At 38.7% G+C, this 18369-nt stretch overlaps 1 protein-coding gene across 1 annotated transcript; it reads right to left on the reverse strand.

Moving 5' to 3' along the window:
- Positions 1–8744: 8744 nt before the first annotated feature.
- Positions 8745–16669, reverse strand: si:dkey-202l22.6 (interferon-induced very large GTPase 1). Its single transcript, XM_067450991.1, has 4 exons — positions 16625–16669; positions 15724–15799; positions 15349–15509; positions 8745–15193 (listed from the first exon to the last, which is right to left on the reverse strand). The coding sequence occupies exons 3-4, from the start codon at positions 15401–15403 to the stop codon at positions 10626–10628; spliced, it is 4623 nt and encodes a 1540-aa protein (XP_067307092.1). The 5' UTR covers positions 15404–15509; positions 15724–15799; positions 16625–16669; the 3' UTR covers positions 8745–10625.
- Between the last annotated feature and the right edge of the window lie 1700 nt (positions 16670–18369).

Consider the following 18369-nt stretch of genomic DNA (forward strand, 5'->3'; position numbering starts at 1 on the left):
TGTTTCTTTTGCCCTGCGTTTTGTGGCTTCCAGACCTGGATGACCTTGATGTAGCTGAGTCACATAGTAACTTTGCAATGATGATGGTATCAGAAGTCTCTGTCCTCGAAAAACTAGTCCGTTCTCAACCACAAATTCCTCTCTCATTGCAAAGAATGGGCGGAGATCATATGATAGCTCTTTGAAAGAGCTTGGCCAGCCATGCATTATCATGTCAACAAGTCTTTGGCATGTAGGATCAGATTTAATTACAGATCGTAGTTCTTCTGTCCGTTGCGACGAGAGGACTTGAAGTGTCATTACCTCTAGCAAGTCGTCAGAGAGGGAAGGTTCAGTTGAGGAGAGATGAGCACGTGATAGAGCATCAGCGACAAAGAGTTCCTTGCCCCGTTTGTAAATCACATTGAGACTGTAACGTTGGAGCTTGAGCATCATGCTTTGAAGACGTGCCGAGGCAGTGTGCAGCGGCTTTTTGAGGATTGTAATGAGAGGTTGGTGATCAGTTTCTATGGTGACGGGTCGGCCGTAGATAAACTCATGAAACTTCTGTGTAGCAAATACTAATGCTAACATTTCTTTCTCGATTTGGGCGTATCGAGATTCGGTGGGTGTTAAGGCGCGTGAAGCAAAGGCAACAGGCGCACCCTGCTGAATACACACAGCGCCAAGTCCATGTTGGGATGCATCAGCTGAGAGGACAACGGGTTTAGTAACATCAAAGTATTGCAGGACTGGAGGACTGGATACAGCATCTTTCAACTTTTGGAAAGCAGAATCCTGCACCTCAAACCATGACCATTCAGCGTCTTGCTTTAACAGTTCACGAAGTGGGCCTGTGATGTCACTATAGTGTGGAATGAACTTTGATAAATAGTTTGTCATGCCAAGAAACCGTTGCAAGGCCTGTTTGTCCTCAGGTTTTGGCATTTGGCGGACGGCTGTAGTCTTGTCAGGGTCAGGTTTGATGCCATCAGCAGTCAGGAGGTGGCCCACATAAGACACTGAAGTGACACGAAATTTGCACTTATCAGGGTTTAATTTCATGTTGCATGCACGGATTTTTTGAAGTACCTGTTTCAATCGCTCATCGTGTTCTTGTAGTGTGCGCCCCCAGACAAGGATGTCATCTACCACGATTTGACATAGCTGTCCGTCAAAGAGATGTTCCATGGTTTGCTGGAATACTTCACTGCCGGTGGAGATCCCGTATGGCATGCGCAAGAATCTGTACCTGCCAAAAGGCGTCATGAATGTGGTCAGCTTGGATGATGCCTCATCTAAAGGGATTTGCCAAAATCCACATTTTGCGTCAAGAATGCTGAAAACCTTGGCCCCTGGCATGTCAGCAATAACCTGTTCAATGGTTTTTAATGGATGACGTGGCCTCAGGAGTGCTTTGTTGAGGTATACAGGATCTATACATATCCTTACAGAGCCATCTTTCTTTTTGGCGGCGACCATTGCAGACACCCATTCCGTAGCATCGGTTTCAGGGGTGATGACGCCCAATTTGGCCATTCTCTCGAGTTCTGCCATGACTTTCTCCTTCATTGCAATGGGCACTTTCTTGGGTGCACACACAGTGGGCGCTATGGACTCATCTAAACGCATGTGATAAACAACAGGCAGTTTCCCAATCGCTGTGGTGTCAAACAAGTCACTAAATTCCCGTACCTCTGGTTCTTGATGTTGAACTGCATGCACATGTGGTCCTAACTGTATTAGGCCCATTGCTACGCTGTCTTGCAATCCAAGCAGTGGTCTCACGCTGCGATCAACAACATGGAATTTGAGCTGGCCTTGCTCACAGTCTAATACTGTGGTGCCTTCAGTCTTGATAGTTTGCCCACCGTATACAATGAGGTTCACTTTTTCATAAGTATTTATGTGAGCTGAGGGTACAATGAGGTGTAGCTGTTGGGCAGATATAACGTTGCATTTGGCACCTGTGTCCACTTTCAGTTTTAACTGATTAGGTCCATGCTTCAGGTGTAGTGTTGTGAATATTTCACCTCTTTGAAAAACATCATCCACTGTCTCACAATAGAAAGTGTCCTCAGGGGCATTTAGGGTTGTGTCCAATTCGTTAACTCGATTTGATTTTGAGCTTCTAAATTGAGCTGTAGTTCGCTGAGGAGGGTAATCACGACTTTGAGGCTGTTGTGCTGTTCTTGGCGATGGAGCCGATCTGCAGCACTTTGCAAAGTGATTCCGTTTTCCACAGTTATTGCACTGTTTGTTGAAAGCAAAACACTTAAGTTTATCAGGGGCATGGTATCGGTTGCAATTGACGCAGCGAGCTTGTACAGTGCATACTTCAGCCTCGTGTTTCAGTTCTTTTGTGCTCTTTTCGGATTGCTCATGTAATAAACATATATTGACCGCTGAGTCCAGCGTGAGCTTTTTCTCACGGAGCAGTTGTTTCCGCACATTATCACTTTCAATCCCACAAACGATGCGGTCGCGAATCAGCTCGTCATTTAATATTCCAAAGTCGCATTTTTTTCCAAGTATTTTGAGTGTGGCAACATAGGACTGAATTGACTCACCAGGCTTTTGATTAGTGGTGTTGAAAACGTGTCTGTCCATTATTATGTTCTTTGTGGGCAAGCAAAGCTCAGCAAACTTTTGCAGTAATACATCGGGATCTTCTTTATCCTCTCCCTCAGCGAACGTGAAAGCCTCGGATTTTTCCACCGCATCGGGACCTGCTAAATTTAGCAGAGTATATGCCTGCACCTTTTTCGACTTGTCTGATAAGCCAGCGTTGCAGTATATGCGCCATTCTTTCTCGAATTTGCCCCAGTTATCAGCAATATGCTCGTCGAAAATGAGCGGATCAATGCGGCGGAGTCCCTGAGCCATATTCATCCCACTTCTGACACCATGTAGATTGTGTAAAGAACTGATACAACGCAGGATGTAGTTGCCAAAACGAACATGTGGTTTATTTCCAACTTGTGCACCTCTCACCGGCTATATCCCATTCATGCACCTCTACCGGAACCCCCCGCCCACTCTCGCATAGCTCTAACCTTAAAGGGCTATGCAACCTTTAACAACTCTACAGGAAACATTTGGGATATTGTAAGAACTCAACTGAACAAAATATATAACACTGGCCTAGTGGTTGTTGGAAATTTTACTGCAAAAATACTACATAGTGCACCTTTAAGGCAGTGGCTAAGCGGTTCATTTAGGTGGTCTACAAACCGGAAGATTGGTGTACGAACACATGCCAGGTTGTAATTAAAAGATGACAACACGTAATCTTCTACTCTGAGCTGGTCATGTAATCTTAAATCTCGTAATTATTGTAATTACGACATGATATGTAAGTACAGCTTGGTTTGATCGCAAAGAAATGGAAGAGGAAGGAAATAAATGCAAGCCAATGAACAACATCAAATTGCAACAAACTACTCAACAACAGACGGCAACACTGACGAGTGCTTTTGTGAGTGGATTAATAGAGACAGACAACTCTAGTTTAAACAAGTACGAATACATTATCACCTATGGATAGAAATAGTGCAGACACTGGACAAGATGAGACTTTCCAGTGCACATGTGTTGACCGTCTGCGTTCGTACAGACTAAGCTATGCTTTAAGGTATATACGATGGGCCTCTAAATGCATTTAAATGTCAAAAAGTTTCACAAACTCACAAGTTGTTTTGAATACATCTAACAGAATATGTTTACGTATGAGTGTTTCAGTGGCTATTTATGTGTAGCTTAAGGTGAAGTGTAATTTATGCACCACAAGCAAAACCAAAAAGAAAGCATTTTGAAAAGAAAAATAACACACCCCCTTGGGAACTGGTAAAAAGAGCTGTTTTCCATATGAAACAAACACTGAACATGGAGATGTAACAAAGCTCTCACTTTTACACAAATACCAAAAAGTTGTTTTGTCTATTCAGAGGCATTTCAGATTATTTCTTCGGTCCTTTTGAGGTTTTACCATGCAGTCCAGTCAGTGTCAGCTGCATAAAATTGGACCTCTGTTCGGCCATCTCCTCAGTGCTAGTAAGGGGGACATGCTTCTTTTCCCACTCTTACATTAAACGTCCTCTGACCCCTCATGCTTTTAGTGTTCAGAATGTCTCGGTTTGTTCATTTCCACTCACACTGGAGATAAATAACATGGCGAGAACATTGACGATGCTGCTCAGCTAGAAGCTCTGCTTCCAGATGAAAAACACACAGAACTGAGACATATAGGCTACAAGAACTTTAATTACAATAACCCTAAGAAGGAATGGTGTATTATTGTGCAGTATTCAAGTGCAGTACAGAACTCCTAAAATTAAATTAAATGCACCTAAAAATGACAAATGGATCCTGCTTCACATACTTCAGCTCAATCGATAATGTACATTTTTTCCCAGAATCTTAACCGAAGATTGGAAATTATTAGTATGCAATGAAGACCCTATAGTTAATTTAGCTCCCTTACTGATTTTTATTGGCCACCTGGTGAAATCTCTGGATCCAGATGGAGAACCATGTGAATTAGCTCTCTTCAACCAAGGACCAGAATTAAAAAAGTGGGGGTTGAGGAGGGCTTTAGATTATGTTTTTTCTACTTAATAAGCTACAACATTATGTAATACTTCACATATAATTAGTTAAAAAGTTTGAAATGAGATAATAAGAAATGTAATGATAAATCCTTCTTAAGATCTAATTTATATCTTATCTTCCAACACTGGGTCTAAAGCAATTAAAGGGGAACTGATTGTACCATAAACATTAATTATCTGTCTTTTTAGAGATTAAACCATTAGGGTCCATTGTCACATTTTGAGGATTGCTCCCTTTTATGTGTATTGAGAACTTGGTTGACTTTTATAGCATAAAAATGTTTAAATGTAGGAACTGGTTCACTGTTGCACAACCTTTGATGTTTGAAATTCTATTACCATCAGAACATTCACAACGGAGCTGAGAGAGAGAGAGAGAGAGAGAGAGAGAGAGAGAGAGAGAGAGAGAGAGAGAGAGAGAGAGAGAGAGAGAGAGAGAGAGAGAGAGAGAGAGAGAGAGAGAGAGAGAGAGAGAGAGAGAGAGAGAGAGAGAGAGAGAGAGAGAATGTGTGTGTGTTATGAAGTTATGAAGTGTGGTTCAAAAGGAGCTGGCAGGCTGTGAAGTATAACATGGATTTTTAATGGTTTCACTCTGTTGTACATTACACATTTGAAATTCTATTATGGAGTCTCCTCCCAAATTTACTATCAGTCCCCCGACCACACAGTGATACAAAATAATGAACCAAAAATCTGACACTTTTTTCATGCACCATTTATTTTAAATGCACATGATTGATGCATTTGTATTTTACACAGACCTTTGTTGCACAGCAGATTTCTTATTTTTTGAAGCAATCTTTTTTTTTTTTTTTTTGGTGCAAGGATCTTCTCTGTAAATGAAGTGTATCAATAAATAGGCTAAAACATAAGTGGATGATGTCTTATATATCATATGAAAACTTAGTTGGATGGAGAGAAGACGTGTAAGCTGACTAACCTGGGATCTACCACTTGTTGTTGCCAAAAAGCCTTGCCCTGCCAGTGGCAGAGAGAAAGGTGGCAACATCGCTGGTCTTCCCATGGTGCTTGAGCACTGCTGGAATGTCATGCATGGATGGTAAAGGAGTCTCCAGCGACATTCCCTATGGCCACAGAATTCACTTTGTTTCCGATGTCGGGAAATAAAACACACATTCGCCTTGTCACACACTGTCAGCTAGATTTTCGGCTTGGGAAACTGCTTACCTATTCATTGCGGTCACAAACTGCTAGACTACTTTACTCAGTTGAACCTCTGAAGGCGCATCTGAATATGGCGTCATAATGCGGCTCTCTTAATACTGCAGTCACTCAATTAGGCTAACACAACACACAAACGTAGTGTATTTTTAATTTGGCTTTGCATTATTGTGTCATATAAATTATTTATTAAATGCATAGTTACCCATACCCTTGACAGGACAGCATTATATTATTTCGACTAGCCTATGTGCGTGTGCGCGAGAGAGAACGCGTTATGAATAATACATGATTATTCTGACCTCTTGTGGTGAACTTACTTAATCCCTGAGAAAGATGTTCTCGTTGTTTAATACAATATTTTCGGGTTTTAAATGTTTCTGATCACTTTTCAAATTAATTTCTCTTTATTGTTGGATTTTTTTCCTTGCATCACAGTATTTACGGCCAACTATTAATTCACTTCACTTGGCTACACATCCACATTAATAAGACACTACAGACACGATCTGGGGAGAAAAGAAAAAAAATACACATCCAGATTCAGTGGAAAAAAAACACCTTTTAAAACACTCTCTATTCACTCCTAAAATATTTGCATATTTTGCCTAGAAAAATAGCCTATGGATTTTTTCCCTCCATTATTTAGGAAGTTTAGCTAAAAACACCCAGAATCCATCTTTCCACCAAAATAAATAAAAAATAAAATAACGTCAACTTATTTTTCGTTAATACAAACAGAATCACTCTCCCCAATAGTCTAGCGCCACCAATGCCTATGAAAGTAAATTGATGCCATAAAGAATTAAATGCGCAGGCCAGGGTAAGATTTGTGAAAGTGTAGGCCTACATAAAATTGCAAGTTAAATTTGAAGGGTCAGGATAAGTTTAGTAAAGGTGTAAATCGTCTTTCAAGTGTAATAAAAAAATGTATACTGTTATTCTTAAGTGTAATTAATGTATGTGAAACTGCAGCTTCATGCTAATGCAAATAAATATGATCTGTATTCTTCTGACTTCCATTTTTCTGTGCTTACACTTTTGACACGATTCTTTCGACAAAATACGGCCAAAAGCATTGCACGCATGTGCACATTAACGCGCATGTGAAAACAAGTCAGGAACTGCAAAACTGATTGACCTTGTATAACCAACCTTTGTGTAAAAAAAATGTACTGTTGCAAATGTCTAAATGACTTGTTGTGCAAAACAAGTTCACGAAATTAATCGATTTGTACAGCCAGGTCCGTCTTTCTTTAGCTGCTGCGCTTACAGTTTTGCAAGGAGGAAGGCGGGACCACCTTCTTCTGTAGCCAATCAAATGAGCTGCTGCTGACTCTCGATTTAGGCTTATCTGATTGGTTCAAGAAACACACTATAGTAATCAGAATCAATGATGACCAGAACGATATTTCAAAATATATAATTAAAGGGTTACTTCAGCGATTAGCATATGGCTTTGTATCAGTAGAAACCCTGGAGTATATTCAAATGATTGTGCTTCCCCCCTCATATCCCCCGGAGACAAGAGATTTATGCAGTTTATTTCTGGAAAAATTCCTCCCATGATGCAAATATCGTCAATTTGCGGAGGAATTGTTGGCCAGAGGCTAAATACTACAGCCAGCAGAGAGAGCCATTTCCTAATGTTTTTAACTCGCGAGTGGGGGATGGGAGATTACACTCACAGCTCAGCTCGCAGCTGCAGCCTCAGGCCAGTCACAGTGCTGCCGGCAGAGCAAAGTAAGTCTTTCAACTTCTCAAACTAATTCCTATGAAAGTTAAGCTTTCAAAGGCATGAACTGAAAACACTGCAGACTGAACACGCGCTGTGAATCTATGCCATGGACGCGTTTACCTCAGCTCTCATCACAAGCTCATCAATGACTGTCAATATATCTGACTCCTACAGCATTTTGGGCTGTGAGACACCCTCAGCGGCTAAATCACATATTGAACAGACACATTCAGTTTTTAATTGTAGTGTCTGTTCTCTAGCTGAACTGATTTTATGAAAATGAATGTGGTCGGTGGGAAAGTGATCAGTAATTCAGTATTCTAGTAGGTGGCTTTGGGAGTTGCCTCGTAGGGGCAGCAAAGCATTCTGGGAATTGTTGTCTTTCATCCCCATGAGACAAAAAGACGTTTTCTGTCTTTTCTCAGTCTAGAAAGCACCAAATTAAAAAATAATTTCACATATCTTCCCAGCGCTGAAGTACTTCTTTAAGTGTTAAATACCATGAAATGTGGTCTAAAAAAAATAATAATCAGTATGGTAATATTACATGGGTATTAAGAATGGGTATTAAATGTTTTTAATGTAAAGTTTTACATCAGCTCAGCGGTGTAAGCAGTTATATAATATATAAAATTTCAATGCAATTTCAAACCAATCCAATAACGACACCCGCTCAAAATTCAGAATAAACACATATAGTCAGCCTAGTGGAGCACGGCTTAAGCAATCGTGCTTTATTTATTTATTTATTAATTAATTTATTTATATGTATGTGTGCATAAAGTACAACTTTGCCAGTGAGAACGATGATGACGAGCCAAATGAAGATAAAGATGTGTTCTGGCGTCTGGGGTGTTTCTTGAACCAATCAGATAAGAGTAAATTGAGAGTCAGCAGCAGCTCTTTTGATTGGCTACAGAAGAAGGTGTTCCCGGCTTCCTCCTTGCGCTTGCAAAACTCACTGCGTGAGAATCGTGCTAAAACTGTAAGCGCAGCAGCTAAAAGAAAAGACGGACCTGGCTGTACAAATCGATTACAGTTTTTCTCAATCGATTTGACACATTTCTCCAAATGAATGTAGTTGCTCATTTAGACATTTGCAACAGTTAATTTTTTTACACAAAGGTTGGTCTGTTGTTTTCACATCCACGTTCATGTTCACAGGTGTGCAATTGCTTTTTTTTTGGCAAAAGACGGTCAGTGAAATGGTCAGTGAATACAGATCAAAAAGTCAGAAGAATACAGATCATATTTATTTGCGTTAGCATGAAGCTGCAGTTTCACAATACATGATTACACTTAAGAATAACATTATAATGCTGCAAATGTATTTTTTCTTACACTTGAAAGACGATTTACACCTTTACAAAACTTATCCTGCGCATGCATATTTAATTTACACTTGCAATCATACACTTTCAAAAATCTTACCCTGCACATGCATTCCTATGGCAATTTACTTTCATAGATTCAGTCATTCTTAACAGATCACAAGAAAATCTGAAAATAATAGAACCATCGAGTTAATTGTAAGCCCACATTTTATCTTCCCTTACGAAAATGAACCATGGTTTTACTGCAAATAAAACCAAAAAAAAAAAAACATGGTTAGGGACAGGCACATCCAGTTTTCCCAGGACATAGACATTTTGGTTATAGGCTAAATACAATTTTCTATCTGAGGGGGCATACTTTAAATGTATTGAAATTAATAAGGTATCTTTGAGTAAACTTCGAGTTTGAGTAGGCCTTTCTCGCCGAGTGTCCTGGTTTTGTTAGCCCCCCAAAAAAAACCTGGTTACTAACTTTTACTATAGTAAAACCATATAGGCCTATAGTAAAACCATGGTTACTACACTTTTACCATAGTAAAACCATTTTCGTGAGGGTTTGTACCCAGCTGTGTGCAAGTTCAAGATTTGAGGATTTATAGACTTCATATCTGAAAAAAAAGAGACGAAGCCTGCATACACTTTTCTGTGCGCGCATTCTGCCTATACGCATATTTGAGAAATAATGTAAAATTCAATTTAGGCCGGTTTCTACACAACATTTAAGGTTTCTCTGTAATCTGAAACACCCAAATTGACCTGCCATATGAAAGAAGGGGAAAAGCTTTTTTTTATTGATCATAATTGATCATGATTTTCTGTAGGCATACAGTTTGTATAAATTTTGTATGCATTCTAATTGAAAAACAGGAATAAAGTTCCCATTTGAAAGTTTTATGAAAGAAATAATAATAAAACCAAACTATGGACCATCTATAACCATGTCATTTTACAGACAAAATGTTTGTTGCTGTGGCCCTTTTCATTTAAAAAAATATATTTTTTGTATTTCCTTAATTTCTTTTTTTTCTTTTTTTTTTTCTTTTTACAAAACATTAGTCCGCACCATTTATTAAAATGGGAAATCTACCATACAAATATGAAAAAAAGATGAGAATGAGGGGGAAAAACTTTAGATTTTAAAATAGTTTTTAGTTGTAAAATATAAGAGCAACATTTGTAATCAAGAAAGTCACATCTTATTAATAAAGTATCAATGACATTATGCTGATAATGAGTATTGCTGAATTACATTTAGCTTTTTACATTTAACATAGGCTATTTAAAGCTGCAGTTTGTAACTTTTCTTGCGCTCTAGCGGTTAATGAACAACTGCATGCATCTTGTGGAAGAACATTGCAGCCGGAGCTACTTCTCTCCGTTTATGTCTATGGCGAGTCACGCAGGGACTGTGCTCCTCCACAGCGGTTCCTACCAGACTGGTCTACAATAGTCCCAATATAAACACTCATAAATGTACCATAATGATTCAGTGTTTGGAGAATGGATTCATGTTGTACATTCTCATTATATAAGTTTTGTAAATCTTGAACACAAAAAAAGTTATGGACAGCATCTTTAAAATGTAAATATATCAGGTCATAACACGTTATTACAGGAAAATAGGAAACCAGGAATATACAGAAAATCAACTGGCATGTTAGAGATGAATCCAAATTTTTACCTTCTTTTATTTATTGAAAATGTTCTATAATAGAAAACTGTTTTATCAGCTGACGTAATATCATCCGAAGGTAGGCATGGATATAATAATGCTGGTCATTATCACTCTGTAATGCGAAAGGCCTCTCTCAGGCTCTGCAGTGCCTCGTCCCGAGTGATTTTCCTCCATGCTTGAGGCAATACAGCAGGTGCACACTGATATTCCTGAGCAAACCTACTGTTGTACCTCATGAACACATACCTCCAGTAGACTTCAGCCATGTTATTCATAGGTTCCTCTGGGTAAATGTTCCAGTCTGGGTATATGGACTGATACTCCTTAAAGGGCAGAGACCGGCCCCCTGTATGTCTGTTTTGAAACTGGTTTTGTCCTGCAATATCTGCAGAGCAGGTGTTGTGGGACAGAGTGGTGGAGTTGGCATTGGTATAACACACTAGACCTTTAGGTCGATGCACAACAGCTTCGTGCACTTGATGGTCTTTTTCTTCCAAATCACACGGAGCTTTGCAGAAAGGACAGCGCTTATCACACCCCTTCACTCTGTCATACAGCATGTCCTGAAGTTTAATAGGAAGGTCATCAGGGACTTCAATGACGTCCTCATTCTTCATAAATTCCTGAGAAATGGATGAGAACAACTCAGTGACTGATTCTTGTAGCTCTGCAAGGAAGTGCTCACGATGTGTACTTATGTCATACAAAGGCTCTTTCAAGATTTGAGTTGGCATAGTGATTTTTCCCAGACTCTCCAGGTTGATGCAAACTTTCTCCAGTAGGAGTCTAACATTGCACTGTACCCCACTACTAGATTCGGATGCCTGATTAATGGACCTCTTCACCCAATCGAAGATTTGGTGCATTCTCTGTTCCCTGCGGTCTTCGATCATAATAGAACCTGACAGGTGAGCATTGATAAAGTTATCAATAATCTTCTGGCTGTAGCTCTCATGGGACTGAAGATACTGAAGGAAATTCTCGAAGCTATCCTTTAGCAGCATTTCTTTAAGTAGACCATAGTGAAACTTCTTTGGTGAACTATAAAGCCGTGCATTTTTGTTCTGGAGCATATCATTAAATATCTGGCTCTCCAAACTGCTGTAAATGAAGTCTTCAGCTGTCGACTTGAGGCACAGGTTGGTGAAAGACTGAGCAGCTTTTTGACACTGGTCTCTTTTTCGGAACTGATATTTGAAATTCAGCATTTGCTTGTCCTTGCTCTCATTTAGAAATCTCTCTTTAGTTTCTCTTTCCTTTATAAGCAACTCCTGCACCTCTTGAAAAGATTCCACTGCTTTGCTACAGATATATTCTTTGATATCCACTTCAAATTTGGGATTCAACACGAATGACTCACTTTTTAAAAGTTCTAGACCTTTATCCACAATTGTAAGCAACTCTCTCATGTAGCTGTCTGAATAGCACTCTTTGTGCCTCAGTTTTTCTGAGACTCTCTTGTCACAGTCTTTTATCAAATTGTTAGCGTATCTTTGTGCAACATTCTTATTGTATTTCGCGTTTTTCTTCATCTTACTACTCAGAGCAAAATGGCTAGTCTTCACTTTAAAGCCATCGAGTTGGTTTGCATTTCGAAGTGTAATGTTTTGATTGTTTATTCCACGATTGCTTAGGTTTTTCTTTAGCTGCTCCATCATTCTTTCAAAGATTTCCTGTGTCTCTAGGGGGGAATCCTTCAAGTTGGATGGGATATTTTCCCAAACACTAACAAATTCACGTTCAAGATCCTTGTCCTCAATCACACAGTCATTGGTCTTGCAGGTCTTCAAAAGTGAACGTAGCCTTACCTCCAGGGCTGCTTCAAGTGACGTCAATAAGGCTTTCATCTTTATTGTCAATTCATGGCGAGTGGTAGCAGACTCAAGTTTCTGTGCAACATTGGATGTCATTTGTTCCTGAATGAGGTCTGCTCTTTTGAGAAGGCTTACTTTGTAATTTTCCACAAGGGCAATATCAATATCCTCCTGCCTAAGGTAGTCCCAGAGACTTGCCTTAATATGGTCTCTCTCTGTACTGATTTGGGTAGTTGCTTCATTCCTCAAAATGGTGAGTATGCCATCTGAATCCATATCCTGTCCATTTTGCGATGCAGATTCTTTTAACTCTGTTATGTGACTGTCCAACCCTTGAACCCAAAGATCCAGTTGATCATTGAGCTGCTTCTCTCCCTGTGCAAGTTTTGTGCAGAGGCCAATGATTGCATCAGCTGTAGCCGTGTCTCCAAACTTTATGGTAAAATTTCCATTTTTCACTTTCTCCCATAGATTGCACATATACTCCATTAATGCCCCTAAGCAGGTTGGCTGGCTATTTGTTGCCTTTTCATGGAACATCGTCAACAGGCTTTTCTTTAAACTGAGAACTGCATCGCTGTAGATTCGATCATTTTGTGAAGTCAAAGAGTTGATGTTCCATGAGCTGGACCGGTTATGGCTGGCATCTCCTGTTTCACTTGTGAGAAGTGTTTCTCTTTGAGATTCATTTGGGAGCTGTCCTGTGGTAAGTACATCAATTGCACAATTCATGATTTTTCCATCTATTCCTGTTAACTCTGAAGCAACATGAAAGGTGGTCTTCCTCTCCAAGTTTCGTGTACAGAGAAGAACGCTGACAGCAATCTGAAGGTTGCTTCTTGTTTCGTCCTGACCCTCAGCTGGTAAATCGACCAGAGTAATGTCACTCAGTCCACTGACAAAGGTAGCAAGTTCAATATCATGCACAATACTTCTTCCTGCTTGGCGGTTTAAACCTTCTGTGCCAATCAGCATCAGAAATTCACAGTCCATCACCATTCTTAAGTTGTCAGGCAGGCTGAGGAGAAGCATGTATGCCCCTTTGATATGCCTTCTACCCCACTTTGGGAAGTTGGTGCCAAACAATGCAGATAAGATCTCTGCATTCTTAGAGTTGTGGAAACCTAAGATTGTCAAAACTCTCATGCGACTGAACTTTGGCAGCTGCCTGTATACCTCATAAAGAACACTGTACACCCAATTCATGGGAAATACTGAGGCATCTCCATCGTAAATCTCAAGGGGAACTCCATACAAAAGTAGCTCGGCACCTACATATGGTAAGCGGAACATGTCATACAAGTCACTGTTTGATTTGCGGAAGTATCGTTCATAGACCAATCCCATTTCTCGAAGGAAATGTTCAAGTCCAATGCAAGGTTCTTGCATTGGTTCCTCGTTTTGTCCCCTAAGATGGGAAAGTTTATCCAACTGCATAACTTCAAGTTTCACCCTCATCCAAGAGAGGAAAAATGCCCGCTTGGTTGTGTCAAGTGAACAGAGAGCTGCAATAAATGCTCTCATGGCTGTTGTTAATTTATAATCAAGCAGCTGTTTTATAAGATTTTCCTTTTCCTCTCTCAAGCTCTGGGTTGGTTGCTGCTGGTCGCGTGCCTCCTCCTTCTCCAGGTGACACAACTGTTTCCACATCGTACCCTGCAGGGGCAGCTGGTTCTCCAAATAGCTGGACATTCCATCTTCAATTCCACCAAGTACTTCTTCAACTTCCCTGAATGCCATTTGACAGATCTCATCTTCATCAACATTAATGTCGAGGTCACTGGCCATACCAGCTGTACCTACAAGGTTTGTGGTATGCAGGTATGGAATAAAGCGATCAAGAACATCTTTTAAGCTTGCAGCAATTTCTTCCTCATTACCTTCACATCCATTAAGCATCGTTCCATCAGGCATTTCTAAATTCTTCATCAGCCTTTGTTTCATTGTCTCAATATGATTCTCTTGGACATCAACTACTGGCAATGAGCAGTCGATTATAATCATGTGGCTAGTATTCTCCCTCCATGAGGCAAGCAATTCTCGTTCCTCTGGACCAAAACTTCCACAGAACACTATGAGGACTGCAGATGTGTAACACAGCAGACTCATCTGTTTTTCGCAGTTGGCTGCATCTCCACGGAGATTAGCTACTAGCACAGGACGAGGAAAGACGCTGTCATGATAATCTCCTGAAGGCAGGTTCCAACACATCTCCACCAGACCATCTGAGAGAACACGAGGTAGCTGCCCTCCATCCATACCACAGTTTATGAAGCACTCATTCAGCTTGTGTGGACCCCCAAGTACACAGTTAAGTACTCTGGATTTTGAGACACTGCATTGACCTAGCCTCACTGCAGAGAGAAAGGGCATCCTAGAATTGGCCATGTTCTTCATGATAGTTCCCTCAGAAGGTGACTTCCACTGACCTAGAACACCTCTAAATGGATACAGGAGCATGGTCCCCTTTTTTTCTGGGTAAACAGGTGGAAGATACAGAGGTACTGCAAAGTTGCACTCTAACATTCGGTGGGTGATCTCTTGCTGTAGGAAACTATTTGTTGTCATGTAGATGACTGCAACCAAGTCTAAAGGATTGATAGCACATTGCGAATCCTCATCCATGTCCAAACCGTAGTCTCCTACAGTCACCTTGCAGCAAGTGCTGCGGGCTTGGGGATTAGATAGCCAGAGCCGTCGGAGGAATGCATATGAGAGCTCTGTTGGGTTCTGTGGAACCTCGTCTTCAGTGCTTGGAGTGTTTATATATAGCATTGTTGTAAGATCGATGGGCGACACCTTTTCCCTGTGCAGGTCCAGCATATGCAGTAAAATATGCTTGTCCCTGTCAATTTCAGACACTAAAGAAGAGATATATTGGATAAAAAAAAAATCCACTGTCAGTGTTATAGTAATATCACATTTTTAAATAATCCTGCAATATAATATAAGCAATTTCAGCTTGGACAAAAACATGTTTATTATTGGGATGATGAAGTTTATGCATAACTCTCACCTATCTCAGTAGTAAGATGCCCCAAAGCGGGGACGATCTTCCGATGTAGAGACATTGTTTTAGAGTGTTTATTTGGTTGTCAATTATATTTTGTAGGATAACATTGACCAACCAGCCAAAAATGACAATGTTAATGAGTGTCCATCTTTTTGCTTCTGAAACTGGAAAACAAACAAAAAAACAAACAAAACAAAAAACAGACAGACACAGTTACACAATATACACAATGCAAGTTTTAGCATTGACTACATTGCATTTGGTCAAATAACAATGCTGATGTCTAACCTTTTTATTAATCTTAATATTTTACATTTTTGCAGTAAAACCTTGAGTTCATCCAGAATAGACCTGATTATAGATTAATTAAGTGCCTACCTGTGCTAAAAATGTCAAATGTTCATGTTCTTGATGGAGGATAAATTATATCCAAACGTGTCTAAACTGCATCCATCTGAGGAACACAATTCAACAACATTGTTCACACTTTTGCCTTAGTTAAACACAATTATGGTAATCTGGGATAATACATTTCTGACATTGTGCATACATCATTGTGTACTTTATTAAAAATCACATGGGCTTTTCTTTTATCATTTTATTATGTATCTGTCAATGCTATATTTTGCAGCAATTTCATGCATCAACAACTACTTAACACACATCTTTCTTCTTTCCTGCTTTCCATAAGTCATAAGTATAATTATCACAAACCACACATATGGAAAGCTAATTACTCATTAAAACCAATGCCTTTGTATTCCTCCTCAAGGATTATTCAGTCACTATAATGAACAATTAATTTACCATAGATCCAAAACCACTTTATTTAAGGTGTCTTCAACTACTAACATTTAAATGAATAATTTGATACAATGCACTTGTTGTACATACATGTTTTTACAATGTATTTATAGAATACATGCAGATATACAAATATCTGCATGTATTACAGCTGTAATTAATCTCTGTAATTACATCTATAATTTCACTGTTGACCCTTCCCCTACCCCTTAATCTACCCTTAAACCTACCCAAACCACCTAACCTGTCTCTAACCTTACCCGTATCCCATCTCTATAGCAGCAAAACTGTTTTGCAATACAAAATAAACACAATAACTACACTTTACTTATTATTTTTGATGTACGTATATAGTAGTTAAGGACACCTATATAAAGATTGACCTGAAAATCAAATGTAAAGTACAAATCCATATATACTATCATAACAAAGCAAAATTAAAGCAATTTCTCCTTAAAAAATCAGTTTGTCTGACCTGATACTTCCATTAGCTGCGTGCTGTGCTGATATTAGATGGAACTGACATCAACATGACCAAAACATTGAGCTCCTATATAGACCTGAGAGCGATACGGTCTGCTTTTGTGGAATTTCCCCCACCCGTTTCATTACGCACATAGAGTTCTTCATCACATTCACACTCCCATATCTAAACAGGCCCTATGTAGCAGAAAAAGTACCAAATAATCCTCCTTACACACATTAAGCTATGTGTTTGTGATTGTTTAAAACACTCAAAACACTTAAAAAAAAATGACAACAAAATATAAAACTAAATGGCATTCAATTTAAATATACAAACATTTATGTTTAAGCACAAATAGACTTTTATTGTGTTACATAAAATAATAATAACAATTTTAATCTGCTACACCACTGCTAAGAATCAAGTTAATTCTTAGAAAACATTATTTGCAAATGCCACTTTTTTGTATTCAGACAATAAAACATACAACAAAATTAAAAAAATCTTATAGATTACAGTACTTTAAATCCGATTCTCAAGCCATATCCAGTGGCTTGATGGTGCACTGTAAAAAAAAAAAAAAAAAAAAAAAAATTTGGTTTAACTTAAAGTAAGTAACCTGGTTGCCTTAACATTTTGAATTTATTGAAATTAAAAATTTGAGTTGATACAATGAAGGAAATTGTTTTTACAAATAGAAACTCAAAATATTGAATGAAATGAAAACAGCACAATTTGGCATGCTGCGTCATCACAAATAAAACACACACAATTACCCAATATGCATACAAAATCTTTTAATAATAATTGAATAAAGGTTGTCAATTCTCAAAAATGTACATTGTATTAACTCAAAGTATTAATTTCAATGAACTTAAAATTTTAAGGCAACCAGGTAACTTGTTAAAAAAATAAAAAAATAAACTTTTTTTACAGTGTGTGAACAATGTGCTTTTTTGCAGCTTAGCAAAATTGTAAATCCAAAATATTGTAGGAAGAACCAAATGAAAAAATAACATTTGAACTACTATTAATGCATTTATAGTTTATAGATTAGGATTGTGCCGTTAAAGATTATTGGCTTCCATGCAGGAGTGATGACATCATACCTTCACTTATCTTTCCAGTTAGAGATAGAGAAGAGATTCTGAACATTCATCACTTCAGTAGCATCTGCTTTACAGATAGTTGTTTACAATTTGTGTTTTAATTTTTGTTTAATGACGCGTCCTGATTCAATGAAAAATGTATAGGTCAATTTTACATCACACAGAAAAACACCAACAAACACGCATGTTGGATTTTATCGGATCAGTGTGTTACCCCATTGGCACTGGTCATGATTTTTTTTTAAAACCTGAATCATGTTCAATTGTTGGTGTCTGTTGGGGCAATGTTAACATGAATAATTTCGCATACAATTCTAAACTTGTTTGTTGGCATTTTTTTGTGCAATGTGAATTGGCCTTATGCTTTTGTACAGAGGCCCCTAAAGAGATATAGTGATGGGAACATTTTTGTTTTTCCATTATTTTTGCTTTTCTCTAAAAAAAATGTTGTATTCAAAACTTGTGCAGTGATGATGAAAATAAAATGAGATGCAGAGAATTTCAATGCAATGTCAATGCTTTTGCAGGTTTTACAAGGGAACGCAATACTTTAGTGTGAGAATGTTTGAGAAAGTTTGTCTGAGGAAATGCAACGTTTTTTGCAAACATTGAAAAATAAATTTCAATTTCTTTGCCTTTGTTTCT

The sequence above is a fragment of the Pseudorasbora parva genome, chromosome 8 (assembly GCF_024679245.1).
Source record: "Pseudorasbora parva isolate DD20220531a chromosome 8, ASM2467924v1, whole genome shotgun sequence".
Classification (NCBI taxonomy): domain Eukaryota; kingdom Metazoa; phylum Chordata; class Actinopteri; order Cypriniformes; family Gobionidae; genus Pseudorasbora; species Pseudorasbora parva.